The 27,958-nt window shown below is 51.8% G+C and overlaps 1 protein-coding gene and 1 long non-coding RNA gene across 15 annotated transcripts; both read right to left on the bottom strand.

Annotated features, from left to right (window-relative positions):
- Positions 1 to 660: 660 nt before the first annotated feature.
- On the bottom strand, positions 661 to 5,878 carry LOC309852178. Its single transcript, XR_014305124.1, has 3 exons — positions 5,595 to 5,878; positions 2,292 to 4,705; positions 661 to 1,318 (listed from the first exon to the last, which is right to left on the bottom strand). It is a non-coding gene; the product is annotated as an uncharacterized lncRNA (long non-coding RNA).
- A 2,122-nt stretch (positions 5,879 to 8,000) lies between these two features.
- CNTROB (centrobin, centriole duplication and spindle assembly protein) lies at positions 8,001 to 27,917 on the bottom strand. 14 transcript variants are annotated; one of them, XM_082708109.1, is made up of 20 exons: positions 27,846 to 27,917; positions 26,724 to 26,850; positions 25,828 to 25,912; positions 25,532 to 25,613; positions 24,908 to 25,064; positions 23,642 to 23,758; positions 23,350 to 23,466; positions 22,905 to 23,003; positions 21,696 to 21,932; positions 21,234 to 21,380; positions 12,967 to 13,100; positions 12,506 to 12,631; positions 12,174 to 12,336; positions 11,147 to 11,402; positions 10,154 to 10,290; positions 9,875 to 9,938; positions 9,523 to 9,693; positions 9,288 to 9,420; positions 8,756 to 8,828; positions 8,001 to 8,533 (listed from the first exon to the last, which is right to left on the bottom strand). In XM_082708109.1, exons 2-20 carry the CDS (start codon positions 26,781 to 26,783, stop codon positions 8,420 to 8,422), a joined length of 2,472 nt encoding a protein of 823 aa, XP_082564235.1. In that variant the 5' UTR covers positions 26,784 to 26,850; positions 27,846 to 27,917; the 3' UTR covers positions 8,001 to 8,419. The 14 variants fall into 14 exon arrangements, 13 of the variants coding, with proteins under 13 accessions (XP_082564235.1, XP_082564245.1, XP_082564246.1 ...); XM_082708119.1 differs by having other exon boundaries at positions 26,715 to 26,850; positions 27,846 to 27,916; XM_082708120.1 differs by having other exon boundaries at positions 27,706 to 27,858.
- Positions 27,918 to 27,958: the final 41 nt, after the last annotated feature.

Here is a 27,958-nt window from a genome sequence, read left to right as displayed (position 1 = left end):
AAGCAGACATAATACTGTATTGTCTTTGGTTCCTGGAAATACAGGTATGCCTGCAAACATTTCCCACTAGCGACCACTTTTTCTAGGATTGAGACCTGCACTGAGGTGGCTCCCCGAAACCTCAGGCCTCCTTTGTAACTCTTCCTCCACAGCTTCAAGCAAGCATGTTCCTACTGTGAAAATCTTTAAGGGGGTTGATAGAAGCCACTTCCCTGTGGTGGGTTGTCTGACACTAGAATCCCTCTGTGGAAGCTGGAGTCCCTAAATTCTACCTAAAACTCTAAAATTACTACTTGTGTTGAGGGGGGAAAAATTACCTTTCCTCCACCCTCTTAGTTGCGGTATTGGGGGCCTGTAAATTAAACTGACAAGAGCGAACTTAGCAAGACAAAAGACAAAGTTTATTCATGTGTGCATGCAGGAATTCACAAAGTAATTTGGCTCGATCACCAAAGACGGGGGCATATATAAAATTTATATATATTTATATATGTATATATGTAATATATATTTATATGTACATAAGTAATATAAAATTTAATATATATTTAATATATATTTATATTATTATATATAATATATATTATATATATTAAATATATATTTTTTATATTAACTTATATTAAATTACATACACACACATACTAGCAGGAGAAAGGGAGTGGGGAGCTAAAAGCTTCTATGGGAAGAACAATGGATTTCTTTAGGAAAGATGAATGGGCTTTTTGGGGAATAAAACAGGAGACAGAGTGGTTTGTGATGATGCCTTCAATGCCGTCTTCTTCAAGGCCACGAAGCTCCTCCAGAAAAGGGTTTATCATAGTTTCATGCTTGACCTCCTTTTCAGGAACAAAGCCACCCCAAAGAGGGGATTTATGGCGATCTCACTCCCAGAAGCTCTACTTTTAGTCAGATAAGGGAGGGTTCAGGCAAAGCCTCTTCCTGCCTCTGTTAACTCTCAGCTGTCTTTGGCTCAAACTGCTAGGCCGCTGTGATGTAACGGGGACCCCTTCACTTGCAAAGAAGGATAACATTTTGAAATATTATCCAGCTTTTCTCCACTTTTCCTGTTAAACGCTCACCCTTTCCTCCTTCACTCTTCTAAGTAGTTATTCCACATTTACGGCCTCAGAGAAAGGGGTACACTCTCCAAACACAGAAGGAAAAAGTCGGCTTCCAAAGTCAGGGCCCTGTGGGGAACGGGGAGGATTCTGGCAAATGGGGTGCAGCTTGACTCTTCTCTCCCAAGACAGGAAGGCTCAGGGCAGAAAGAGGAGGAGAGTGTGCGCTGAACCCTCACCCCAACACTGGGCTCAACCTGAAAGGTGGGAGGACAGAATCTGAAATCCCAGATATGGGATGCCTGACTGGCTCAGTCGGTTAAGCATCTGCTTGGGCTCAGGTTGTGATCTCAGGGTCCTGGGATCGAGCTCCGCATCCGGCTCTCTGCTCAGAGAGTCTCGGGGGAGGCTCGAGGGGGTCTGCTGGAGATTTTCCTTCTCCCTCTGCCCCTCCCCCTAGTCTCTCTCTCTCTCTCTCAAATAAATAAACAAAAAGAAAAGGACCACATCTTTTGATCCAGAATCTCTGTGATGCGCATCATGGACCAACATGGCTAGACCACAGCACAGAGGTAGTTGGTCAAACACTATTCTAGATATTGCTGTGGCTTCTAGATGTCTGTAGATTTTCCCCCCCAGGTTTTATTTATTTGAGAGAGAGAGAGAGACAGAGCATGGGGGGTGGGGGACAGAGGCAGAGGGAGAAGCAGGCTCCCCCGCTGAGCAGGGTCTCTATCCCGGAGCACTGCAATCATGATCTGAGCGGAAGGCAGAAACTTCACCAACTGAGCCCCCGGGCACCTAGGTCTGTAGACTTTGAGGAAAGCAGACAGCTCTGCACACAGAAGGTAAACTCGTCCCATCAGAGGGAGGCCTGACCAGGAAGGCTGGCCTCCTCTATGCACTGCTCTGGCCGTGGCCGGCAGCCTTCTGAAACAGCAATCTTGCTCTGGTCCCCAGTCTGCCACCCTTCCCTGCAGATCTGGGACCTGCTAAGCCTTCCAGTTGCACGAGCTGATTCCTTAAAATAAATCTCTCTCTCTCAATACATGTGCATATTTATTTACATAGTCACATACATCCTGTGGGTTCTATTTCTCTGGAGAGCCCTGACTAATACAACCTATAAATATTCATGTGCCATATTCACCTCCCGCCCCTCACCAAAGACTTCCCAGTGCAAAAAAAAAAAAAAAAAGCCTGAATGTTACGATGCGAGCAAACACTTACTTTGTGGCTGTTGCTCGTTCTTCCTCAGTCCGCCCAGAAGGCAGGGGTCATAAATTATTATCAACATTAGCAGCACTGACTTCCTGCCCTGATGCGGCGGGACCCCGGCCACCAGCGCAATCCTGGCCTCAGAACCCGCAGCCAGGCTTTAAATCATGTCAGTGCAGATACAAGGAGACGTCTTGTTCGCTGGTTCCTGACCAGGAGATAGTACTATATTCGAATTTTAAAAGAAACCTCACATACGTGGTAAAAACAAAACAAAACAAAAAACAAAATTCAAACTACAGAATGAAAGGTCTCTTAGAGGAGCTCAGAAAATGGGGTGGCGGGGAGAAGGACAACTGCTTTTTCTTTTCAGTTTTTTTTTTTTGTTTTGTTTTGGTTTTTTTTTGCTTTGGTTGGTCTCTGCCCCCAGTTGCTGACACAGCGCTCTTGAAACCCCCGTCATCTCCTGGGGGGCATGAGTAGCTTTCCTTCTACTGGGCTGGCTCTGGGTGGGCTCGCTCCTGCTGGGGGCTGAGCCATGACAGCAAGCTTGGAGATGGCAGCTCGCCCCTCCTGCCCCCTAGTCTCTCGAGAAGCGACAAGGTCTGGAAATTGACTTAGTGATCCATCAGGCGTGGGTGATGAAGCCCCCATCAATATCCCAGTAGTGTGGGATCTGGGCAGTTTCTAGCTGGGTGACACACACCCCCGTCCCCTGGGGCAGGACATCCCCTACATTTTTTCACTGGTCATTGGCATCCATCCCTTATGATACCCTTTAATGAAATGGTGAGCCTGCGTGTTTCTCTGAGGTCTGTGCGCTGCTCCAGCAGATTAATCCAGCCCGAGGAAGGGGGCGGTGGGACCCTCCAACCTGCTCTATATCACAGCAGCTGCAGGTAGCCTGGGGCACCTGTGGACTTGCAATGGTTTCGGGGGCAGGGGGCAGTCTGGTAGCCTGGGCCCTTAGCCTGTGGGAGCTGACGCTGTCCCCAGATAGATCACGTCAGACTTACCTTGATCCTGGGGAAATCCTGGAATCGGCCATTTCCCCAGGAGCCCTCCTTTTGCATTCAAAAGGCAAGAGCTGGCTATTGTTAACCCCATTAACCCTCTGAACTGTGTCCCCCCAGAAGATATGTTTAAACCCTCACACCCGCCCCAGACTTCCAAATGTGACCTTAGGTGGAGACAGGGTCTCCAGATGTAATCAGTAAGGACGAGGTCATAGGGGAGTAGGGGGTCCTAATCCGACAATCTGAGCCCTTAAACAGGGCCCGGCGAACACACAGGGGACCACGTCACATCGACTCTTCCCTCCAGAGCATCCGAGCATGTGGCCGAGTGGGGTCCACGGGGGCACATTCACTTCTAATCCAACACCGCTGACTTCCAGCTTCCTCCCTCTCCGCGTCTTCCAGTTCTTTCTCCAGGAATGAAAATGCCAGCTTTCTGTCCATGGACGCCGCCGAGCAAGCATCGTTCAAGTCTACCCTCCCACCACCATCATGTCCAAATCAGAGTCTCCCAAAGAGCCTGAACAGCGGCAGAAGCTCTTCACGGGAGGTCTGAGCTTTGAAACAACCGATAAGGGTGTGAGGAGCCGTTCTGAGCACTGGGGAGCACTTACGGACTGTGTGGCTATGAGAGATCCAAACACCAAGTGCTCCAGAGGCTCTGGGCTTGTGACATATGTCCCTGCGGAGGAGGTGGAAGCAGCCATGAATGCATCCACACAGGGTGGACAGAAGATTGTGGAACCAAACAGGGCTGTGTCGAGAGAAGATTCTCAAAGACCTGGTGCCCACTTAGCTGTGAGAAAGATTTTTGTGGGTGGCATTAAAGAAGTCACTGACGAATGTCATCTAAGAGATGATTTCGAACAGTCTGGGAAATCAAAGTGACTGAGATCATGACTGACCAAGGTAATGGTAAAAAGAGAGGTTTTGGTTTTGTAACATTGGATGACCATGACTCTGTCGACAAGACTGTCATTCAGAAATCCCATCCTGTGCATGGCCACGGCTATGAAGTCAGGAAAGTGCTCTCTAAGCAGGAGGTGGCTCGTGCTTCATCTGGCCAAAGAGGTCGAAGTGGTTCTAGAAACTTTGGTGGTGGTTGTGGAGGTGGTTTTGGTGGGAATGACAACTTTGGTCGCGGGGAAACTTCAGTGGTCGAGTGGCTTTGGTGGCCATCAGGTGGTGGTGGATATGGTGGCAGTGGGGACAGCTAGAACGGATTTGGTAATGATGGAAGCAACTTTGGAGGTGGCGGAAGCTATAATGATTTTGGCAATTACAACAATCAATCCTCAAATTCTGGACCCATGAAAGGAGGCAATTTTGGAGGCAGAAACTCTGACCCTTATGGTGGTGGAGGCCGATAATTCACCAACATGGCTATGGTGGTTCCAGCAGCAGCAGGAGCTACGGTAGTGGCAGAAGGTTTTAATTACTACCAGGAACAAAGCTTAGCAGGAGAGGAGAGCCAGAGATGTGACAGAGAAGCTACAGGTTATAAGAGATTTGTTAACTCAGCCAAGCACAGTGGTGGCAGGGCCTAGCGGCTACAAAGAAGACATGTTTTAAACAATGCTCATGTTTATGGGCAAAAAAACTTGAGGACTGTATTTGTGACTAATTATGTAACAGGTTATTTTAGTTTCTGTTCTGTGGAAGGTGTAAAGCATTCCAACAAAGGGTTTTAATGTAGATTTTTTTTTTTTTTGCACCCATGCTGTCCATTGCTAAATGTAATAGTCTGATCATGACGCTGAATAAATGTGTCTTTTTTTTAAAATGTGCTGCGTAAAGTTAGTCTACTCAGAAGCCATCTTGGTACACTACCCCAACAGTGTGGAGTTAGATTTCCTTGAGGGCGATGCCAGGTTCCATTTGAAATTTGCAACCTGTTGGGCACAGAACTCATTGCCTCCGCAAATCTTGGTGTAGTTGAACTGACAGTTAATGCGTTGTGCCCTGGAGTTCACCATTAAAAGATTACCCAAGCAAAGTCCTGGAGTGTATTTGGTTATTAATATGATTGTTGGCACATCCTATGCAATATATCTAAATTGAATTATGGTATCAGATAAAACTGTAGATGGGATTAAAGCTTGTGTATCATCCATTATCATGTGTAATCAATAAATGATTTAATATTCTCTTGAAAAAAAAATGAAAATGTCCGCTCCCCACTCCCCCTCCCACAGACGCCCTGCTCGGACCACCCCCCTCCGTGCCCTCCGCCACCGGTTCAGTCCCGCCCCCACTGCCTCCAGCGCGGAGACCCGCCGCCCCATCGGGTCCTTCTCACCGCCTTGGGCTCCCACAGCCGCCCACGCGGAATCGGGCTGCTCGTTTTCAAACTTGGCATGAAGAGCGCAGTGTGTCTTCTTCCGCCTTTTTCACTGGACATCCTGTGTGTGAGACCCGTCCGATGGGTGTAACGAGCTCACGCACTGGTGCCGGGGGGCCGCGTCCGTTATGGGACCCCGGGCGCTGGCGGGCTTCGGCCACGACCTTCCGGCACCGGTGCCCCAGGACGAGTGTTTCTAGAGCTCGTGGCGCCCCGGGACGAGTGTTTCTAGAGCTGGTCTGTATGGGTGGATTCGCGCTTGCTGGAGCGTGGGCATCCCCCCTTTACTAGGTGACCCCAAAACGTTCCCCAGAGGGGCCCGCTGGTTATCTCCTGGGTCTCCCGCAGCAGACTGTGCGTGGACGTCCGGCTGCGCACCGCCGCCCCCCGCCCCCCAGCCGCCTCCGCGACCCCGGAGGCACGTGACCGTCGACGCTGCTGGCGCCATGGCTAGTTTCACAGTCTGCACGCGCAGGGCCGAGCCCTTGCTCCCGCTATCTCGGCCCCTGTTCCTGCTGTATGCAACCCGGGTTCTGGCATCCTAACAGAGGTGAGGGCCACACGGCCACCTTCCGAGTCTCCTGTGACTCAGGTCCTGGCGACGAATGGTAAACAGTGCTGATGTGTGGCATTTCCAAGTATGGGTCTCGAAACACCGGCCTCAGGCTCTTCCCCCTCTTGCCAGCCGGGCGTCTCACGGGCGTCCCAAGCTTGCTTCAACTGCACAGATAATGACACTGATGTGCAGGGAGCAGCTGATCGGAAGAGCTGGAGGTCCCAGGTGACCTCGTGGACCAGGGCCCCCTGCTGCTCTGGACTGTTACCAGGGAAACTCATTTGGTCCCGGGGACCAATGCACCACTGGGTTTCTTAGCTGTGAAGTGGCCTTATCACCCCAATATATTCCACCGCCAGACCTCCTGTGTCCACTCCCAAGGGGCTGTGGGAGGGTTCAGGGACAAAGTCCCACGTTGCACCCTGTCCACACTAAGTGAAGACTTGAAAGCCTGCACCCACCTCCTTCGCGTGTGGATGTTTCTAGAACTTGCAAATTCTTTCATTCTGTCCCCCCCTTGGAATATTCCCAAGATGATTATGGAAGGAAAAAGTTGGGGGGCTGCTTGTCTGGGGCTTTTCTCCCCTCCCCAGCCCTTCCTTGCTGGTCTCCAGTGAAGAGACAGGATTTTTGCATACACGACATGCATGTTACACATAAGTACACAAGTCCCACACGTGGTCCGGTCAGCACTGTGCCCCTTTCTGATTTTGTTCTGTAGAGTTGGGCAATGTTCTCCAGACCGTCCTTCATGTCCGGAAAAATGTAGGGCATGGTGACGGATGGTGGCAGGCTGGAAACCAGGAGACGACAAGGTAAGACTTGGTGTTCATGTCCCCAGCTTTTAAAAATGGCATAAGACGGTGTCCTAGCAATGGTGACCACATGCTGCCAACCAGTTTGTTCAGACCAGTTTTAGGCACTTGAAGTAAAAAAGAGCAAGGTTAACATTGTCCTAGGTGGGTAGAGGGACAGACAGGGCTTGGGGAGCGTCTCTCCGGCTGAGAGCGCAGCCCTGAGCATGGACACCGAGGCCGGGCTGTCCTGGCCAGAGCTGGTCCCGGGCCTTCATCTCCTCTTGAAGTTTCTCCGCGGAGGCCCACCAAGACCCATGCAGATATGAAACACTGAGATGTGTGCCATCAGGTCTATGCTGGCACTAACCGAGTAACTGGGGGGGCATCCCCCAGTCACAGAAGACACCCCGGGGTGGCCGGGCCCTTCAGAGCCGTATCTGGCGTCCTCACCGCCCGCGCTGAGCTGGGAGCTGCAGGGGCCACGGGTCCCAGGGTGTCATCCTGCGGACTCCCGGCTGTCCCTGTTCATGCGGGGACGCTGGGGCCTTCCGCAGCTTTGCACTCGGGCTTGTTCTTTCTTGTTCACTCTGGTGAGTAGGAGGACACCAGGTTTGTAATGGTGGCTTTTTTCTTTTCCCCTGGCCAGCAGTCTAGTCTTTACCCCATGTCTTACCGCTGCAGCGTGTCTGCAGGTCGGGTCAGTCAGTGCCCTACGGATGCAATCCTCAAGCTTTACTAACCCTTACGGACCAAGAATCTTGGGGCGCCTGAGTGACTCGGTTGTTAAGCCTCTGCCTTCAGCTCAGGTCATAATCTCGGGGTCCTGGGATCGAGCCCCGCATTAAGCCCCGCATCAACTCCCTGCTCAGTGGGGAATCTGCTTTTCTCTTTGTCCCTCCCCCTGGCTTTGCTCTCTCCCTCTCTTACTCTTTCATAGTAAATAAACTCTTCCAAAAAAAGTAAAAAAGGAACAAATACTCTCCCCTGACAATCAAATTTTTACTCAAACTCTTTATACAATAATTTACTTTTATTACAAGTTTGTTTTTTCTGATTAAGTAATACACGCTTGTTTTAGAAAATACGGAAATACAGAAACATATAAAGAAGAAAATTAGAATCTTCCATAATTCCACCGCCAATTGCAGCTAAAATCGCTCTGCACGTCCTACTCTCGAAACACTGAGCATTAGCTCACAGGAACTTCTCAGACCCAGGCAGAGGCCATCTTTCTTCAAAGTCTTCATGTCTTTCCCACAGAATAGAAAACAGGAACGTACAACATACAAAAAACATACTCAAGCAGAATGAGGTTTTTTTACAAAGTAGTTTCCTATAAAATCTCCATTTCTGCAGATGCCTAGCAGTCAAGAGACTTGAATGCAGACTCTCGAGCATTTATTAAAATAAGAGTAGAGAGGGCAGGGGGCTCATCTCCAGATGCCCCCCCGACTCCTTGCGCTGCTGGGGGCAGGGTGGCCACCTTTCCTGCGAACTGGAGGTTTTTCGGTCTTAGGGGCTGGAGCAAGGCGGCGAGAGAGCACCTGGAGGGGATCCGGGGTGGGGAGAAAAGGAGGCAGAGTCAGCCTCCCCGCCACTGCGGAAAGGCTCCGAGCACAAGGGGCCACGGTCACTCAGCAGAGGGGAGAGACCATGCTATGGAAGATGGTCAGGAAGTAGAGGTTGGGCAACATAGAATGGATCCAGCCAGGGACCAGTCAGCGAGAGCCCCTCCACGCCCCCATCCCTGCCCCACTACCCCTCACCTCTTTCCGGGGGATCTCACCCAAACGGGAGTCTGTGTTTCTTCTGGGGACGTTATCCCCTCGGCTGTCGGTCCTGCCACACAAACGGAGGGATGAGGATGGGGAGCTGCCCCCCGCCCCACTCCCCAATCTGTCTCAGGAAGAAGAACAAACAAGACGGACCTGGGGGTCCCACGGGAGGACACCCGGCAGACTCGCTATGGAGGTACACTAGGAGGTCACAGTCCTAGATTCTGAGCTCTCAGCTGTGGGGTAAAGAGCGGAAAGCTAAGGCAGGAGGACATGAAGACACAGAGGTGGCAGTCACAGGTGAGGAAAGGGACACTGGAAAGGAAGAGACCAGAGAGAGGTGGGAGCCCCGAGGGACAGAGGAAGAGAGAAGACCGTGGGCCCACCGCTCCTCACTTCCTTCCCCAGGAAGGAACAAGGGATGCTTCTCCGTGGCTCCGTGGCCCACACCCGGCCTGCTGGTCCGTCTGAGCCGGGCTGCCCATGGGCCACACCCCCCTGCCACTGCCCTCCTGGCTGGTACCTGCCGTGTTCCTGCCTCTTCAGGTAGAGCAGCAGGTCCTCTGCCGGCAGCGCCCCCCAGCCCCGAGCCTGGTACAGTCGCAAGAGCTGAGACACATCCATGAGCTGCCCCGCGGGAGCCAGCCCGTCTCCACCTGAGAGGCGCAGCGGGAACCCAGAAGGGCCTTCAGTTCCAGGTACTGGCTCCGCACCGAGACCTCCCCTGTCTATGTCCCAGGAAGCCACGGCCCGCGTACCGGTGTCCGGGGAGCTGCCGCTGGGACCGCTGCTCTGGGACTGGCTTGAGGGAAGCTCGTGTGCCCGGAAAAGACTGGACGCCATGGCCAGGGGCACTTTGGTTTTATGAACGGGGGGTGGGAGGTGGGGCACGCGCGGGGCATCCTCCCAGGACGGGACAGCCAGCGGACCTAGCAAGAAGGACAAGATGCGACAATCAGGCAGTGGGGCAAGGGACAAGGAGACGCGCTCCCCCACCCCCGCCACCCAGTCCTCACAAGGCTCTATGACCTTTGCCAGCTCCCAAAGGTCCGCAGTCAGATCCCACCTTCCCCAACTCCAGCCCCAGCCTTCTTAAGAGTTGGCCCTCACCAGACTTCGGGGGTAACAGATCCACAGAGGGGGCCTCACTGTTCTGGGGGACCGTGTCCAGCAGCTGTGGGGACAACACAGTAAGGTTCCCTGAGGACCAATAAAGAAACACACCTGGGTCTGGGAGGCAGACTCAGGGAAAGTTCCAGAAGGGAGTTATGAGGCAGGAATCAGAGAGACTGAAACAAGTACCAGTCCTGAAAGGGGGACAGCCCCAGGAGAAGAAAACGGAGAAGGGGAGAAGGAGGTGAGGAGGGACGGGCAGGGGCCCTCTCTCACCTGCTGCAAAAAATGCTTGAGGCCCTCGAGCTGGGAGGGGGGCGGCAGCCCCTGCTTGAGGAAGCTGTCGCCATCAGACCCAGGATCTTCCTCAGGGAACGGCCGCTCCGGCCTGTGGTCAGGGTGGAAGGTCCCAGCTGGAAAGGGAAACAGCCACGTGTGTGTTGTCGGGGAAGGGAGTCAGCTACAAAAGAACCCCAAATGCCCAGAGAAAAAGGCCTATTAGATACAGCAGGGCATCCCAGCTGGGAGAAGGGCAGGGCCAGAGTTTGCAGCTGCTGGAGAGAGGCCCAGCTGGGTTCTGAGAAGCGTGGCAGGCAGGGGAAGGCTGTGCCACTGGGACTCTGAGCAAAGAAACCTTACCACAAGCTCCCTGAAGACCAGAATCCGATGCTCAGAATGGCTTGAAATTAAGGGACACGCTCTGGCGTGGAGGGGAACACGCCCTCATTCTTTTTAACTATGACTACTTATTTCTACATTTAAAGTCATGATGTCACCTGTCTCTCATTCTTCACTGGACCCGGGCTGTCAGGCCTGCACCCCAGAGTGCCGCCGTCCACCCAAGTGGACGCTGGCGAGCCAGGAAATGCCACCGCACCCAAGGAACAGTGACCGACCCATCGGGGCGCCTCTCCTTGAGCTGGACCCAAGACACAGAGACACCAATGTCTCTCTACCGTTGTCTGGAGTACAGGCTGCGACCAGTGTCACAGCCGATCAAATGGCGGAGAGAAGAGCAAGAACCTGGCAGAGAGCATGGTCCACCAAGGAAGGAGGCAGTGTCAAGGGCTCACGTGGCCCCAAATCGGCTCTGGAGAGCACCCGGGTCCTAGGTCTGTTTCCCATCAAGCCCAGCGGTGTCAGACTGCCATGAGCTCTCCCTGCTCCAAGCACCTCCTGGTCTCGGAGACGGCTGGGGGCCGGGAAACTGACGGAGCTGCACACAGAGAGGTGAGAGGGAGCCCGTGAGGGACGCGGGTCCCCACTTACCCGAGGATGAGGTGAGTTTTGGCTCCAGGGGCTGGAAAGAGTGCTGGCTCTGGAAGGAGGGGCCCAGCAGGAGGCCGAGGTCTGTGGAGGAGCCGCAGAGGACAGGCGGCGGCCCTCCGAGCGCCTCCTCCCCGGCTTCCCGGCTCTGCTGCAGCGCGGGCTTCAGGGCCACGGCCACAGGAGGCAGAGGCCACAGCCTCCGCTCCCCCTTCTCCGGCTCCTGAGGCCCAGGGCTGGAGGGGCTGGTGGTGAGGACCTGGGCACAGAGGAAAGAAGGCAGCTCACACCCTGTGCACGCAGACCCGAGACTGGGCACAGGCACCTGGATTCTAAGCTAAAGATGATGCGTGAGCAGAAAGCCCCTAGGAAGGGATCTGGTAACGACCACCACCTCCCATCCCTTTTCCGATGCTTGCTTTCAACCTCTCAGTTCCTGCTCCAGAAGCTGTACAGGTAAGACAGGCAGGCACGGAGACGTGTGCGAATGATAATTACATCAGCTCTGTGCATGGAAGCAGACTGGAGAGGCCGACTTTGATGCCACGAATGCACACTTGGTCAAGTGAGAAGTCCCGCCACCACGCACGGGAGGCCACCACGGGGGCCAGGCGAGCACGAGGCACAAGCCGCGGGGGCCGCTTCCGGGCAGAGCGCCAGAGCCCGTGGGCAGGGGAGGATGGAGAGCACGTCCCCCCGCACGCCTTTACGAACTATTTGATTTCCCTTTCTTCATGTGTGTGTTATCTCTTCCGAATGAGATTTTAGCTTAAAATAAAAACTGACGAATTATGGTCAGGAAGCGGGAGATGCCACCAGAACAGGGCGAGGCTCCTCTGGGGCTCTCAGGGTGAGACTCGTCTGGGGCTAGGGGAGGAGAGCCGGGTTCCCCGAGTCGGGGCCACCCTGGGAGAGCGGCGACCACGGCGAAAAGACTCCCTTCTTCTTCAAGGAAGCACACGGGGGTTCCCCAGCAATGCGGTGCTAGGACTGACCTCAGGATCAGCCAAGTCCGAGTGGCGATGCCTACCGGGGGGTTTGCAGGCAGCGTGGGGGCACTGAGCAGCTGGTTTGCCTCCTCCCAGTGGGCCTGCAGCATGGCCTGGAGCCTCTCCACCAGCTCGGCCCGCTGCTCCTCCAGCTGCTGGCGGCCGCTCTGCAGGTCACGCACCCGGGCCTGCTCCCGGGCCAGCCTGGGGGAGAGATGGCAGAGGGGATGGGTAGCCTCAGAGGGAGCGGGCACCGAGACTCGGAGAGGTGCCGGGGCTGCTGTAGACGCGGACAGGCCCACGGAGAGGGCAGGCCTCCGCCCTGCCCGGTTCGGGCTCCGCGCTCGGGAAAGGGGGGCTGCAGGGACCGGACCTGAGCTCGTAGTCCTGCAGCACCTGCCGCTGCCGCTCCTCCCGCTCCGCCGCCTCCCCCTTGAACTGGGCCAGCTGAGAGGACAGTTCCTGCTGGTGCTGTGCGCTCAGGTCCCGCAGCTGCTTCCTGGGAGGGCGAGGGGGAGGACTGAGGGCTGAGCCTGGAGACCAAGGTCATCAAAGGGGAAAGGGCCAGAAGCCGTGCCTGTGACGGCGAGAGCACCGGCCAGGCTGGCCGAGGCCTAGGGGGCTCAGGAAGGAGGGACGGAGCAGGCGTCTGAGGACAGGGTCCCCGGAAGCAGACCCTGAGGTGAGGGTGTGTGGGACAGTGGCTCACTGAAGAAGCGTTTCCAGAAAACGCTGGTCGGGGAGAGGGGAAGCAGGAAGTGGGCCTGGGAGAGGCAGGGGGAGGCCCAGCACTGCCCCTGTCCAGGCAGGGGAGCACCCAGGAGGGCCCAGCACCTGTGTTGCTCCCGCAGGGAGGCGGCCTGCCGGAGACTGCTCTCCTGGGCTTGCGCCAGCCGCTCGGTCACCTGCTGCTCCAGCCGCACGGCCAGCTCGGACTCCAGCTGCAGCCGCTGGCTCTCGTAGCGCGCCTAGGAGCGAGAAGAGGCTAGCTGAGGGCTCCCCAGGCTGGGGCTGGACGGGAGGCAGACAGAACAGCCAGCACCCCCGCCCCACGCCAGAGGGAGGAAGAACAGGGAGGAAGGAAGGGAGGCTCCCAGGTGGGACTCTGGGGTTCACCCCGCGAAAGGACAGGTGACACCGAACAAAAGAAGTATCTGTGTAGCCTAAAGCAGGCACAGGTCAAAGGAGCCCATCTCCACGACGGGCAGTGGACGTCCCTGTCCCCTCCACCTAACGCAGGGTTGGGCCATGTCCCAGGCTCCTTCCTCTCTCTCCTCCCAGTCCTTCTGCGTCTCTCTGAAACCCGACTGCCCCACGCGTAACCGGACTTCTGAATCCCACAGGGATGATTCCTCATCTCTGTCTCATGGGGTCCTGCCTGCCATACCGGCAGTCCGTGTCCTTCAACCCTGCCCCGCTGCCAGCCCCACAACCCCGCGCCCCCTGCTCCCCCAAGTGCCCAATGGGGGCGGACACTTTCTCGAGCTCCGTCCTCAGTCCTCTCCCTGACAGCCTCCTAACATTCCAGGTCCCAGAGGCTTTCACATGTGTTAGTAAACACGGGGCACCTGGGCTATGTTTTTTCTTACAATTTATACCTTGAGCGCTTTCTAAATCTGTCTCTTTCACTGGACTTTACGCCCACACACCCAGAAGCCTCCTGAATAAGGGTTCTTGGCTCACCTCAAACAAAACCGCTCCAACACTGAGCTCACCTGGTGTTTTACACTCGAACCTTTTCCTCCTACGTGACTTCTTGCCTTAGTTCTTGGCACCGCTCTCCACAGGGACACCTGCACTATAGGTCAGCCCTGACTCTCCTGCTTCTGTCCACCTTCCAAAGGGCCCTTCCGTTCTACCTCCTGAACATCTCCTGACTTTAGTCCCCGGCTCACGATGTCGGCCATTCACTACCAGGTCACGCCCACTTGATCTCCTGCGCTCTCTTCTACCCTGCACCTTCTCTCACGTTGCCCCAGGAGATCCTCCACTTTGTGCCAGAGCGAATATTCTAGAATACAAATGTGCTCAAATTTCCCCCTTGTTTGAAACCATCCAAAGGCCACCGCTGCCTGAAGAATGGAGTCTGGCTGCCCAAAACAGCTTGTATAGCAACCCCACTCGGCCCGCTCTCCTGCCATGTGAAACCCTTCGCGATTCTACCAATGTAGTTTTTTCTTTTTTTAATTTTTAAAAATTGTGGTAAAAAAAAGCACATAATATAAAATTTACCTTCTTAACCACTTCTAAGCGTACAGGTGAGTAGTGTTAACTGTATTCACATGACTGTGCAGATCTCCAGGAATTTTCATTTTATAAAAGGAAAACTGTATGCACTGTTTCCCATTTTCTCCCACTCCAGCCCCGGTCTAACTTCTGTGTCCCGATACTGACTGTTCTAGACAGCTCACTGCCTGCCTTCTCCTGGTGGAAAACTTAAAGAGCTACTCCTTCGGAGCCGCCGGTGGCCCTTAAAATAATCTGCTCTACAGAACGGGCACTCAAGGCTTACATACAATGACGCTCACAGCAGCACTACTTTCATAGTGAAAAAATTGGTGTCTGTGTACATTTCTCATTGAAAGGAAAATGCTTAAGAAAACTAGAAAACTGGGCGCCTGGGTGGCTCAGTGGGTTAAAGCCTCTGCCTTCGGCTCAGGTCATGATCCCAGGGTCCTGGGATCGAGCCCCACATCGGGCTCTCTACTCAGCGGGGAGCCTGCTTCCTCTTCTCCCTCTGCCTGCTTCTCTGCCTACTTGTGATCTCTGTCTGTCAAATAAATAAATAAAATCTTTAAAAAAAAAAAATAAAAAAAAATAAAAAATAAAAAAAATAAAAAAAAAAAATAAATAAAATAAAAAAAATAAAAAAAAAAAAAAGAAAACTAGAAAACTATAATGCCCCCATTCACTGTGACAATACACAACTCTTCAAAGTCACGATGTCCATCTTTCTGCACGTACTGCGCATATGGGATGTGGAAAGATATCTCTATTAAGAGGTAACAGTGACAGGCTGCAGCAAATGAGTATGTTTTTTTAAAGCAGCAACCCACAGGCCGCCTGGGTGGCTTGGTCGGTTAAACGTCCGACTCTTGGTTTTGGCTCAGGTCATGATCTCCAGGTCCTGGGACTGAGCCCTGTGCCTGGCTCCTCGCAGGGAGTGTACCTGGGATTCTCTCTCCCTCTGCCCTTCCCACCACCGCCAGCTCCTTCTCTCTCTCTCTCTCCCTCAAATAAATAAATACATCGTTAAAAAAAAAAAGCAATGCACAAACTCAAATGAAAAGATCCTGAAAGGACACATACAAAGGGACATGGTAAGAAAGGCAACCAGGGGTGCCTGAGTGGCTTAGTTGGTTAAGCAATTGCCTTCGGCTCAGGTCATGATCCCGGAGTTCTGGGATCAAGTCCCACATCAGGGTCCCTGCTCCACGGAGAGTCTGCTTCTCCATCTGACTTTCTCCCCTCTCATGTTCTCTCTCACTGTCTCTCAAATAAATAAATAAAAATCTTTAGAAAAAAAAAAAAGGTAACCAAGAGTTTCTACATCTGTACTATTCAAACTTGCCTGACAGATAACTTTTATATTGTAAAAGTATTTTTAAAATTTCTTTGGGAAACTCCCAGCCACGCTGATGTTGGTTCCCTTCTTTGTCCATGATATTTACCTCCAATAAATTCACTTTGGCTGAAGTATGCGTGTTGTAATTTCGAAAATGACTCCTAAACAGACAGAAACTTTAAAACCAGCTGACAAAAGAAGGAAAGTGAGAAAAAAGTAATGAATCTCAAAGGTGACAAGAAAGGAGAGAAGAATAAACATTAAGTATGTAAGACAAAATGAAATCTAAAGTTAAAACATACACCCAACCATAAATAAATAAACCGAATGTAAAAGAATTTGATGCTCCAATTAAGAGACAAATGTATAAAGGCTGAAGTAAAGATTACAAAACTATTGGCCAGGCAAGCTCTACTTTAAGGAAAAAGCTTAAAAAATATTTTTGAAAAGGCTGGTGTAAGTCTAGTAACATCATATTATTAGGCAAAAACTGATTCTAAGATAAAAGGCCTGGAGAGATCTAGAGAGTTATGTCATATGGATAAAACATCCAATTTACCAGGGAAGATGTAGAATTTTAAAATTTATATGCCACTTAACAGCGGCCTTAAAATGTATAAAGCAAAAACTGACAGACTACAGGAGAAATAGAAAAATCCACATTTGGTGGGATTTTAACAGAAAAAAAAATCAATAAGGAAACAATGATTTAAACAGCTCAATTGAACTCAACACACATACAAATAGACACTTACATACATAACACTTCACCAATAACATAAGATACATATTTTTAAGCACACATGAGACACTTAGAATAATGGACCACATATTAGAACAAAAATACGTATCAAAAAATTTCAAAGAATTTAAGTAACAAAAATAATATATTTGCTCATATCCGCAAGAAACTCTCCAGTGATGGGGGCAGAGGAAGGGAGAGAGGGGGATCGGGAGGTGCAGCCAAACCGACGAATGTTGCGAAATGTCAACAGGTGAATGTAAGCGTCATTCATTATACTATTCATGCAACACTTTGTTAAGATAGAAATATTTCAACACACAAAGTTGTGTGGAATACACTTAAGCAATTTTTTTAAAAGACCATACTCTCTAATCACAAAGTTAAGCTATAAATCAATAATAAAAACATAAGTAAAGGGGCGCCTGGGTGGCTCAGTGGGTTAAGCGTCTACCTTCAGCTCAGGTCATGATCTCAGAGTCCTGGGATCGAGTCCCGCATCAGGCTCCCTGCGCGTGGGGGAGTCTGTTTCTCCCTCTGCCCCACCCCTCACATGTGTGCATGCGCGCTCTCTCTCAAATAAATAGATAAAACCTTTATAAAAATAATAATAAGTAGGGGGTGCCTGGCTGACTCAGTCGGTAGAGCATGGAACTCTTGAACCTCAGGGTTGTGAGTTGGGAGCCCCACATTTGGTGTGGAGATTACTTAAAAATAAAATCTTTAAAAAAAAGAGAGAGAGAGAGGAATAAGAGATTTGACAGGAACGTCTCCTGTGGAAGCCCAGACACTGGGATTACTAATTGAAGACACTGAATCAACAGGCTTAAATATGTTCAATGAACTATCTGGACAACCAACTGGAAATCAGGATAATTAAGGAACAAAGAGAAAAAGTCAACAGAGACATAAATTAGAAAAAAGAACCAAACAGAAATTCTGGAGCAATAAAGTACAATTGATAATATGAAAATTTTACTAGGTGCCACTCCATACCCCTATTTCACTATACACCCCTACTGAAATAACCGAAATCCAGAACATCGACCAGAACAAATGTTGGAGAGAATGTGGAGCAAGAGGAACACACCCGTTCATTGCTGACAGGAACGCAAAATGGTACTACGACTCTGGAAGAAGACGGTGGTGGTTTCTGACAAAACAAAAATGTACTCTAACCACATAATGCAGCACCCATGCTCCTTGGTATTTACCCAAAGAAGTTAAACACTTAAGTTCACACCAAAACCTGCAGCTGGCTGTTTACCGCTTTATTCTTAACTGCCAGAAATGAGAAGCAACCAAGGTGTCCATCAGTAGGCACACAGCTAAATACACCACGGCACACCCAGACGGCAGGATATTATTTAACACTAAAAAGATATGAGCTATCAAGCCACGGAAAGATGCGGAAGAAATGTAAATGCCTATCACTAAGTGAAGGAAGTGAGTTTAAAAAGGTTACGTATCGTAGGACTCCAATCATACGACATTCTGGAAAGGCAAAACTACAGAGGCAGTAAAAAAGACCAGTGGTTGTCAGGGGCTAGAGGGAGGAAGGGGTGAACAGGACACGCGCCAAGGGTTTTTAAAACAGTGACACTGAGTGTGACACTATAAAGGTGGATACATGTCATTATAAATTTGTCCAAATCCATAAAATGTAAAACAGCGACAGGGAACCCCAAAGTGTTCTGTGGATTCTAGGTGATAACGACGTGTAAAGGTAGGTTTGTCCATTGTAACCAATGGTCGACTCTGGTGGGGAACGTTGGTAATGGGGGTGGCTATGTGTCTGTGGAGGTAGGGGGTATGTGGGAAATCTCTGTACCTTCTGCTCACTTTTGCTCTGAACACATAACTGCCTCCCAAAATAAAGACTATTTAAAAAATTCACCAAAGGGACTCACTGGCAGAGTTCAGCAGGAAGAAGAAAGGGCCAAGGAACCAGAGGATAAACAACAGAAATTGTGCAATCCAATGAGCAACAAGAAAGAACCATCAAGAAACTGAACAGAACCCGAGGGACCTGCAGGACATCCCATAGATGCCTTAGCAACAGATGCATCAGCAAAGTCCCAGAATGACAAGAGAGAAAGAACAGAAAAAAATCTGAAAAAACAAACAAACAAAACCAAACAAAAACAAAAACAGCCCCAATCTTCCCAAATTTGATAACAGACATAAATCCACCCATCCCCCAAACTCAATAATCTCTAAACAGAATGAACTAAAGGAGATCCACACTACAACATAGCACAGTCATACTGTCAAAAGCCAAACACAGAGGGGCACCTTGGGGTTCAGGCCATTAAGCGGCCAACTTTGATGTCAACTCTGGTCATGGTCTCAGGGTCATGGGACTGAGCTTGTGTTGAGCTCGGCGTCGGGCTCCCTGCTCAGCAGAGTCTGCTTGTCTCTCTCCACCTGCTCATCCCCAGGCTCATGTGCACATTTTCTCTCAAATAAATATATAAAAATCTTAAAAACAAAACAAAACACAGAGAAAGAAGCAAGAGAGAAGCCCCTTGCCCCTTAGGATAGTGCCTCCGTAAGACTGATTGCCGACTTCTCATAGGAAGTCATGGAGGCCAGAAGGCAGTGGAATGCCACATTTCAAGGGCCAAAGGAAAATCAATGGTCAAGTGAAACAAAACATGAAGACCTTCAAGAACGAAGAAGAAATTAAGTCATTCTTGGATAAACAAAAGTTAAGAGCATTCATTTCTAGGAGACCTGACCTACCGAAAAATGAAGGGAGGCTGCAGGCCAGTGACCAGAAGCCATACGAAGAAATAAAGAATGCCGATGAACGCTGCTCCGTGAGTGAACACAGACGCCTGTGCTACCGTGCTTTCAGTCAGTAGCTCCTTTCTTCCTATGGGATATAAAAGGCAGGTGCACCAAACAGGATGAGAAATCTGTGTCTGTAAAAATGTGAAAGTGGAGAGACGCAGACGTACGGAACACTGGTTCCACACTGTTGAAACTGAAGATAGTGTCCTTCGCTAGTGACCATTACTGTAAGACATTAATTGTAACCTCAAGGGAATCATTAAGAAAATGACTTTAATAATGTACAAAAAGGAAAAACAAAGAGAATCGAAAATGGTACACAAAATATTGATGAAATAATCCAAACAGGCAGTAACGGGTGACTGAAAAACAGAAACAAGGATGACATACGGAAAACAAATAGTTAAATGGCAGAAATCAGTCCTTCTTCGCCAGTAATTACTTTAAATGTAAATGAATTAAACTCTCCAATTAAAAGGCAGAAATTGGCAGAAGGGATTAAACAACAAAATAAAACAAGATCCACTATATGTGGTCAACAAGAGACCCACTTAAGATACAAAGACACAAAAGCCTGTTAAGTAAAAGGATGGAAAGAGACAGCCTACACAACAAACAGCAACCAGGAGAGCTAGGGTGGGGACGAGATGATCGTTAGACAAAGTAGATTTTAAGCCAAAAAAAGTTATATCAAGAAAACACGACAATATAAACATCTATGTACCTAACAGAGCCCCGAAACATATGAAGACAAAGGGGCAGACCGCCATGCAGCAGTGGCTGGAAGCATCAATACCTCCCTTTCCATTACGGATGGAACAGTAAGAAAATCGATGGCTGGAATAAAGCTAAACCCGGGCACTACTGCAGGATTCAACAATGAACAGACAAAAATCTTTGCCTTCGAGAAATCCACAAGATTTTAAAAGGGGCAGAATGGAGCATATTAGGAGAAACATTCAAACAGGGGAGGGAACGGGGATTGTCAGAGGCTGCGGATCTTACTCAGCTCGTGGGGAAGACCTCACTGCAAAGATGACCCAGACTCAAGCTACTTCAAGAAGATGTGTGCTAGACAGCGCCCCCCACCAAGCTGATGGCTTCCTGTTGGCTAGGACAGTTCCCAGCTCCCAGCACGCAGCACCCAGAGCAGGGCTGTTGTGCAGACTCAGTGAACACCCGGCGAGCGGCACTGCGGAGGGCTACGGCTGCTCACACACCGCTGTGGAGCTGGACCAACATCCCTATCCTCAGTCTTCCACCAGCAGTTAGTTTCCACGTGGTCAGTCCACCACCTCTGTGAGCTGGGTGAAAAGTAAAAGGACGGTCCTCTTCCCAGCACTGGCCTCGCTATCCCAGAAACTGGGTGCGTCCCTTTACATGCATCATTAATGAGGAAAGTCACTCAGGCTGACTTGCTCTGGGAACCTCACTGGTGTGCCCCTACCACACGCTTAACACACACAGTAGTACCCCCTCCACGATTTTGCTTCCGGGCCTTTCGGTTATCTGCGGTCAACAGTGGTCCCCCAGCAGGCCAACCCCCTCTTGATGCAGGAAGGTCGGTAGCAGCCTAATGCCGTGTCCCATGCCTGCAGCTGCGCCTCCTCCACACCCCTACTTGAGCACCTCCCCATCTCACAACCTCACCTGGAGACAGGTGAGGGAGGGACAGTGAGCCGTGCAGAGAGACCGTATTCGCATAACTTATCGCGATCAGCTGCTGTAAGTGCTCAGGTAGAACATGAGTGACCGTCCATCTCTTACTGTGAATACCTTATAAATTAACCTTGACCATAGGTGCGGCCATACAGAAAACATGTGGTACGTACAGGGCTTAGCAGGACACACAGTCTCGGGCACCGTGTGCCCCGCGGACGAGGCAGAAGGCTTTAGGGCTCAAAATTCCTGGTAAAAAATGGCAGCATTGGCCATGACTCCCAAAAGGTCCCTGGGCCTCAGACCGACAGCAACCTCAGGACCGCGCCGCCCCCTGACCTGCACCAAGCTCATCTCCAGCTGCAGGGCGTCCCGCTCTCTCCGGGCCGTGTCCAGTTCGCCCTCTAGCCGCCGCACCTCCGACTGCACCAGCGCCAGCTGCTGCTGGGCCTCCCGTGCCGCCTGCGCCTCCCTCTGTGCGTTCCCCTGGGAGAGGAGATCCAATTCAACTGCGTGTCCCCTTTGCTGTCCTCCAGTCACCTCCCTTCCCAAAGGCATCCTCCCACGCCCTGAAACCCAAGCCACTGCTCGCCCTCTTCACACCTGACTCCCTGCTGGGCTCTGGAGCATCTCACTCTTCGGTCTTCTGGGTACCAGGTGCCCCCCGGCCCCGCCCCTTCCACCATGTGCCCCACGGACAGTTCCTTGCTCTCCAGCCCCGTCCCCTCTGCCCCACATTCTGACACCCATCTCATTCTGTCATTCCGGCCCTCAGCTGGGGTCCCCCACGGCCGCTCTAACCTTCTCCTTTTCCAGCTGCACTCGCGCCTCCTCCTGCAGGGCCCCACAGCGCTCCTGCAGCTGGCGCTCCTGCTGGGCCCAGGCCTGTCGCTCCTCCTCCAGGGCCAGCCGCAGCGTCTCCAGCTGCCGGTGCTCACTCAGCTGCCCCGCCCGAGCCTCATCCCGCTCCTCCTGCAGGGCCCGGCTCCGCTGCTGCTCCAGCTCCAAGCTCAGGGTCAGCGCCTGCCGCTCCTCCTCCTGGAGTCCCAGGGAAAACCGCGACCCTGAGCAAGCCCTCAAGAGACCAGCCATCTGCCCCCGTCCAGTGTACCCACTGAGAATCATGTCCCCTAAAAACGCAACAGCTGTCAGACCCACAGGCCTATGACATGGCAAACAGGAGCGTATGTTCTAGAATTCGGTACATCCGGGCTCAAATCTGTTTGCGTCCCAGCTGTCACTCGCTACGTGTTCGTAGGCACACCTCTTTCTCCTCAAAGTTGGCCTCGTATCTAGGGCCTGCCTTGTGAGGATTCCGGCAAAGAGCACACAAGAGAGCAATTAGCCATGTCAGGCATGCGCTCAGTGCTCAATATGCGACAGCTGTCGCTATCGCCATTAAAAGAAGCTGCACCAAGATTAGAAGGTCCAGCCTCTGGTCATGAGTCAGCCAAGCAGCAGCCATGACCTGGGGCTGTGGGATAAAGCCCGTGAAGATGACAAGGACAGGCTTGCATGTCGCCAGCACACGTCACGCACATGACCGAGTTCCAGACCCGGCTGCTGATTCATACAGGTAATCATCGTACCATTTCAGCAACAAGAAACCCGACTGAGTCTCACCCCATACCTTTTCTGGCTCTGTCCTAGACCTGAGTTCCCAAACCTGGCTGCACAAAACTACCTAGGAAGCTGCTGATATTTTGGCACATTTCAGCTCCCCGGCCTCATAGCACATCTATTAAATCAAAACCCCCGGCGACGGGTCCCCAGAATCTACACAGTAGGCCGATCCCCCAGAGAATTCTGGTGAGGCGATGATTTGTAGAGTCTCTCAAGCCAACTTGGCAGCCAAGCCCCATTCACAGAGGACCTAGCAGAATGAGCGTTCCAAGGGACAGGCTTGGAGAAACATGCCCCTGGTGCAGCTCCCACACCCACCGATGGCCCACAGCACTCTAGAATTCATGAGTGGCCTCCCCTGGAGTGCACCCAGCCCGGCTCGCTCACCAGTGTCTCTCTTTCCCGTTGCTGCAGTCTTGCACTTTCCTGCTCACGAGTCAGGGCCTCCATGGCCTCGGAAAGGCTCTGCTCCAGGTGGGTCACTGTCTTTCAGGGACAGGGGAACACAGGACAGAGGAACGGAGGGGAATCCCCGCACGTTACACTGCAGAAAGCTTCCGCAATATCGACTTTAAAAGTAAGCCTTAACTCCGTGACTTGGGGGCCTGAAGAGAAGACTGTGCAGTGTGGGAAAATCTAGGAAGATGTCGAAGACACAAGTCCGGCAGCAGGAACAGTAACGGCAGGGAGAGGAATGGGGACAAGAACAGCCAGGCCTGCAGCTCTGAGACTGAGCTCAGCCTGCTGGGGACCCAGATTTGGAGGTATGTGGACTCCTTCCCCTATCGATCTGCACCGCAGGCTCTCATGCTGTCCAATGCGGGTTGCCCACCTCCTGCTGCTTGCTCCTGGTGAGCTCAGCGGCCTGCCGTTCCTCCTGGAGCCCCCGCAGCACCTCTGCCCGCTCGGCCTCATGACGGTTCCAGCCCTCCACCACTCGGGCCAGGGTCTCAGGGGAGGAAAGGCAAATGGAATTTCACAGTAATTTTTACCTTCTCCCGGGGGTCGGTAAACCCACCCCCAGCTCTTAGCGTGAACAGAGAAACGCTGGGCGGCCACCCCACCTTTCCTGTTTCTCGGCGCCCCCCACGGAGAGACCCACCCGCCTTCTGCCACCCTGGCACCTTGTCCAGCTGCTCGATCATGACATCCTTCTTGCGGTCTGCAGTCACAGCCACAACTAACTGCTGTTGGAGCTCCAGCACCCGGGTCTGGAGGCTCTGAATATGGCGCTCACAATGCTGAGGAGGAGGAGGACAAGCCTGGGTGTCACATCTCTAGTCTGATGAAATCATCAAACTTCCCAGCGCCTCTCGGCGAAAATGGGCTGAAGAAAGGGAGCCCGGGTCCCAAGAACAGAATAGGTCTGGAGAAGAAGAATCAGGAATTCTGGAGCAGGAATCTAGAGGCCAAGACCAGCTCAGGAGACAGGGCTTGGCTTCCAGGCTCTTCTGTTTCCTGGATCTCCCAAGGAAGACTCCTGCGGACCTTTTGGCAGGACAGAAACAGCCCACACTGCAGAGTGGGAGGTGACTCGTGCCTAAAGCAGCTCACTAGGCACAATGGTTAAACGTGGCCAAGGAGAAAGGAGGAAACCTTTCATTCAGGCCCAGGCAGTTTCAAACAGACGAAGAGACGGTTCCAAAAAGGACAACACAACCAATGACTGTAACCTCTCCCCTGCCTAGTCCACCTCTCTGCCCCCTTCACATACACTGAGGCTTGCAGAGACAGTCCATTGTATCACCATTAGCCATAAAGCCTTCGCAAAAGCCAGTGAGGCATGTTGTTTATTCCCTACACGCTTCTGGAATGTATCTTTGTGTCAGGCACATTCCAGATGCTAAGAAGACAGTGCTGAACAAGATAAGGTCTGATCCTCAAGCAGCTTAAATTTTAGAGGAGAGAAGCAGACAAGATATCTGGGACTGTGAGAAGTGCTACATATATATATATATATATATATATATATATATATATTTTTTTTTTTTTTTTAAGATTTTATTTATTTGACAGAGAAAGACAAAGCAAGACAGGGAACGCAAGCAGGAAGAGTGGGAGAGGGAGAAGCAGGCTCCCGGCTGAGCAGGGAGTCTGATGCGGGGCTCGATCCCAGGACCTTAGGATCATGACCCGAGCCGAAGCCAGATGCTTAACCAACTGAGCTACCCAGGTGCCCCTGTGATAAGCTCTATGAAGGAAGCACCCAAGGGACCTGAACACCCACCCAGAAGAGGGGTGTGCATCTTAGACAGGATGGTCAAAGTCAGCCTCACTGAAGAGCCATCTGAGCAAAGTCTCAGGTTACAGGCCCTCAACCCTCATCCCTTCCCAGAACCCAGCCTATTTATAATCTTTGCTACTTTTGAAAGGAAGCCTTGGTGACTCACCTTGCGACGGGTGTGCTCGGAATCCAGAGCATCTTTTAGGCCTTGGAAATCCGGGGGATTGACGGGGGGCCCCGGGCGAAGACTGGCATAGCGGGGAAACAACTCCTCCAGGGCTTGGGCTGAGCTAGACGGAGACAAGTCTTGCAGGGGCCGGGTGCTGAGCAAAGCAGGAAGAGAGTATCAGGCTATGGAAAGCTTTCGAGAGCCCCTAGTCCAAGCGTGATATTTTACAAACAACAAAACGGAAACTCAGAAAGAACAAGAGACTTGGCCAAAGTCATAGAGCTGGACAGCACTCAGGTACCATGATTCACTCCACACTGCTCCTCCCTGTCTACCACACTCCCAGCAGTAAAAGTCTTAGCAGGAACAAGCCAACTCTTCTGGGGGAAGAAGGACTAGAGGTTGGGAGAAAGCCAGGTACTAGGCAACAAATGCCCACGTTCAAGAAGGAGTAAAGGGGGATAGAAAATAAGAAAAGAAAAGGATGAAAACCAAAAGCTAAGGTACAGCATCTTAGGTCCCAAGAGACAGAAAAGCAGGAAAGACAGAACTAAGGAAAAGAACACGCAGCTTTCCGAGAAAACAAGCACGCAAACCAGGAGAACCCCAAGGGGAACTCACTTAAGCAAGGTGGCTGTGCTGTCACTGTCAAAGGAGTCCTCTTCTCGTCTCTCTGAGCCAGGACCCGGAGTGACAGGATCGCCTGCAGGCAGCCAGAGGGACCGCACAGCCAGAGTCAGGTAAGGATAGGAACAGGAAGCACTTGCAGACGAAGAGAGGAGAGGGCCTTTCCTTTTGACTTTATGCACTTCTCCAGCCGCTCCCAAAGAACTGGAGCCTTTCCTCCTGCCCTCTCTTGTCTCAGACGCCTTCCACTCTCTGCCTTCTCCCACCCCTTAAATCTGGGTTCAACTCACGATAGGCTGCATCCCGGGAGTTCTGGAGCATGCTCTGTAGTTGACCCCGAACACTTTCCATCTCAAAGATATGCTTGGAGCCATCCTAGGGAAAAAAACAACACGAAGATCAGAAGCAATCTGAACGACTTATGTTCTACCTACTACCAGATTCCCTGGCATCTGGGACCCCTAAAACCCAAGAATTTTTACTCCAGCACCTGGGATAGCCAAGAAAACTGGAACTGACTCAATAAGGGTTGAAATTCAAATGTCTACAGAAACCAGGTAAATAAATAAATTAATTGGGCACATTAAGACAAGCCTGCTGAGGATCCTTGCCAACTAGAGAACAAGTACCTCGTCTAAAAACCATACAGTTCAGGGCTATTAGTTTTCCAAACTGCTCCTAGTACCCATCACAAGATACCTCCAGTTTTCCAAACCCAAGCAGTGTGCAACACTAATAACCAACCTCTCTGTGACATGCATCATCGATTAGACCATGTTTTAATGATTGACATGCCCAACTGTAAACCATACAGTCAAACGAGTTTTGAGCTGGAAGGAGCTTAGCAAATTTTGCTATCCTTGTGTTCCTAGCTCCCTCTTGAGTTGAAGAAACCTTATCCTCATTCAGTGCCCAAGTCAAGGCACAGCAACCAGCCCTGTAGTGCAGGTGTCTCTGACCACAAAACCCTAGAATTTTCACAATTTTCCAAATTATGGCATCCCCCAGGCCACTTCCACCCCCATAAACATTTGCTCCCAGGAACAAGGAGAAGGGACTCTGTCACTTAAAGGAATTTGAAATCCAACAACAGGAGTTCAAGTCTCAGAAAAGCAACATTTTTTTTTTTTTTCAAACCAGCGCCCATTCCAAGATCCTAGAGGTCACCAAGACACACCTCTCTCACCTTTTTCTTCAAGTTGTTCTCCAAGCTGCGACTCAGCTCCTGGGCCAAGCCATCTAACATCTCATGAGGAGGTGGGGAGGTGGTGGGGAGATACAGCTGGGCTCGGGCGGTGGCCTCCGCCTGGCGACTAAGATGCAAAGAAGCATAGAGCTGGGAGGTCACCTCAGAGGACACTTGGTTCAACCCAGGGGCTTCTGATGAATCACTCAGGAGATCCTCAGCCCGGAGAGGTGAGCCGGGGCTGGTAGCTGATGTCGCCATGAGTACAAGCACGAGAAAACTCCACACAGCAGAGCTGGGAACTCCCGGTCCTGCTTTAGGAGACCCCAGGGGAGGAAGTGCACCCCAAAAGAAGATCTGGGAGAAAGGAGAACGACTCCAAGCCAAGGATCCTTAGTGAGTAGCAGCAGGGAGGCTTTCTGGTTAGAGGAAAGATTTCCAGCGGTTCCAGAGACCATGGGAGAGGGCAAAAGCATTTCCTTCCACAGCCCCTGGAACTGGTGGAAAAGGAGAGTGCAGCGAGGTGGGGGTGGGGACAGAAGACCGAGGGGCGACAGAACAACTGCAGTTCCCCTGGAGTGCTGAAGAACTTCTGGCAAACGCTCTTATACTCTCCCACCCAGAACGTGCAAACTGAAACCCAATCCAACAGGGGTCTGATTTCCCTCCAGCAGTCTTATTTGGCCCTCACCTGCCCCGGGTCTCAGAGAGACAGGACCCTCACGCTCCCCACCTCCTCACGCCCCTCGCCATGCACCTGTTCTACCCACGGTCAACCCTCCTGTATATCCCCTCCGACCGCTCCTGGCAAGAAAGCCATAGCAAGGCTCCTCGGAATCCCTCCCTCCGTGCTAACCCAAGAGAAACTTCGTGAACCCTCGGCCACCCCCTCAGACCTCTCTAAAAAGTCCGCCGCCCTCCAGCCTAGCCTGAGACCCTCTACCCCGACCACCCCTAACGACTCCCCGCCACACAACCAGACCTCAGTCCCGCTCAGTTTGCCAAAGTGTGGACTAGGGATTGTCCCCCTCCCCGAGTCCCAGTCCGGGAGACCAAGGACCCCAGCACAGCCACCCCCGCCGCCTTCCCCACACTCAAAACCGTTGGCAGCCTCCCGCCCACCGTCCGCAGCCCCGCCTCGCTCTCCTAGATGACGTCACCAGCCCGGCGCTCTCCCTCGCCGGCGCCCAGACCGCTTCTAAAGCCCGGGAGCCCTAGATGAGCGTGCGCGGCGT

Source organism: Mustela nivalis (genome assembly GCF_964662115.1).
Source record: "Mustela nivalis genome assembly, chromosome: 17".
NCBI lineage: Eukaryota > Metazoa > Chordata > Mammalia > Carnivora > Mustelidae > Mustela > Mustela nivalis.
The sequence above is the reverse complement of the archived record's forward strand: the minus strand, read 5'-3'. Positions and strand labels throughout refer to the sequence as shown.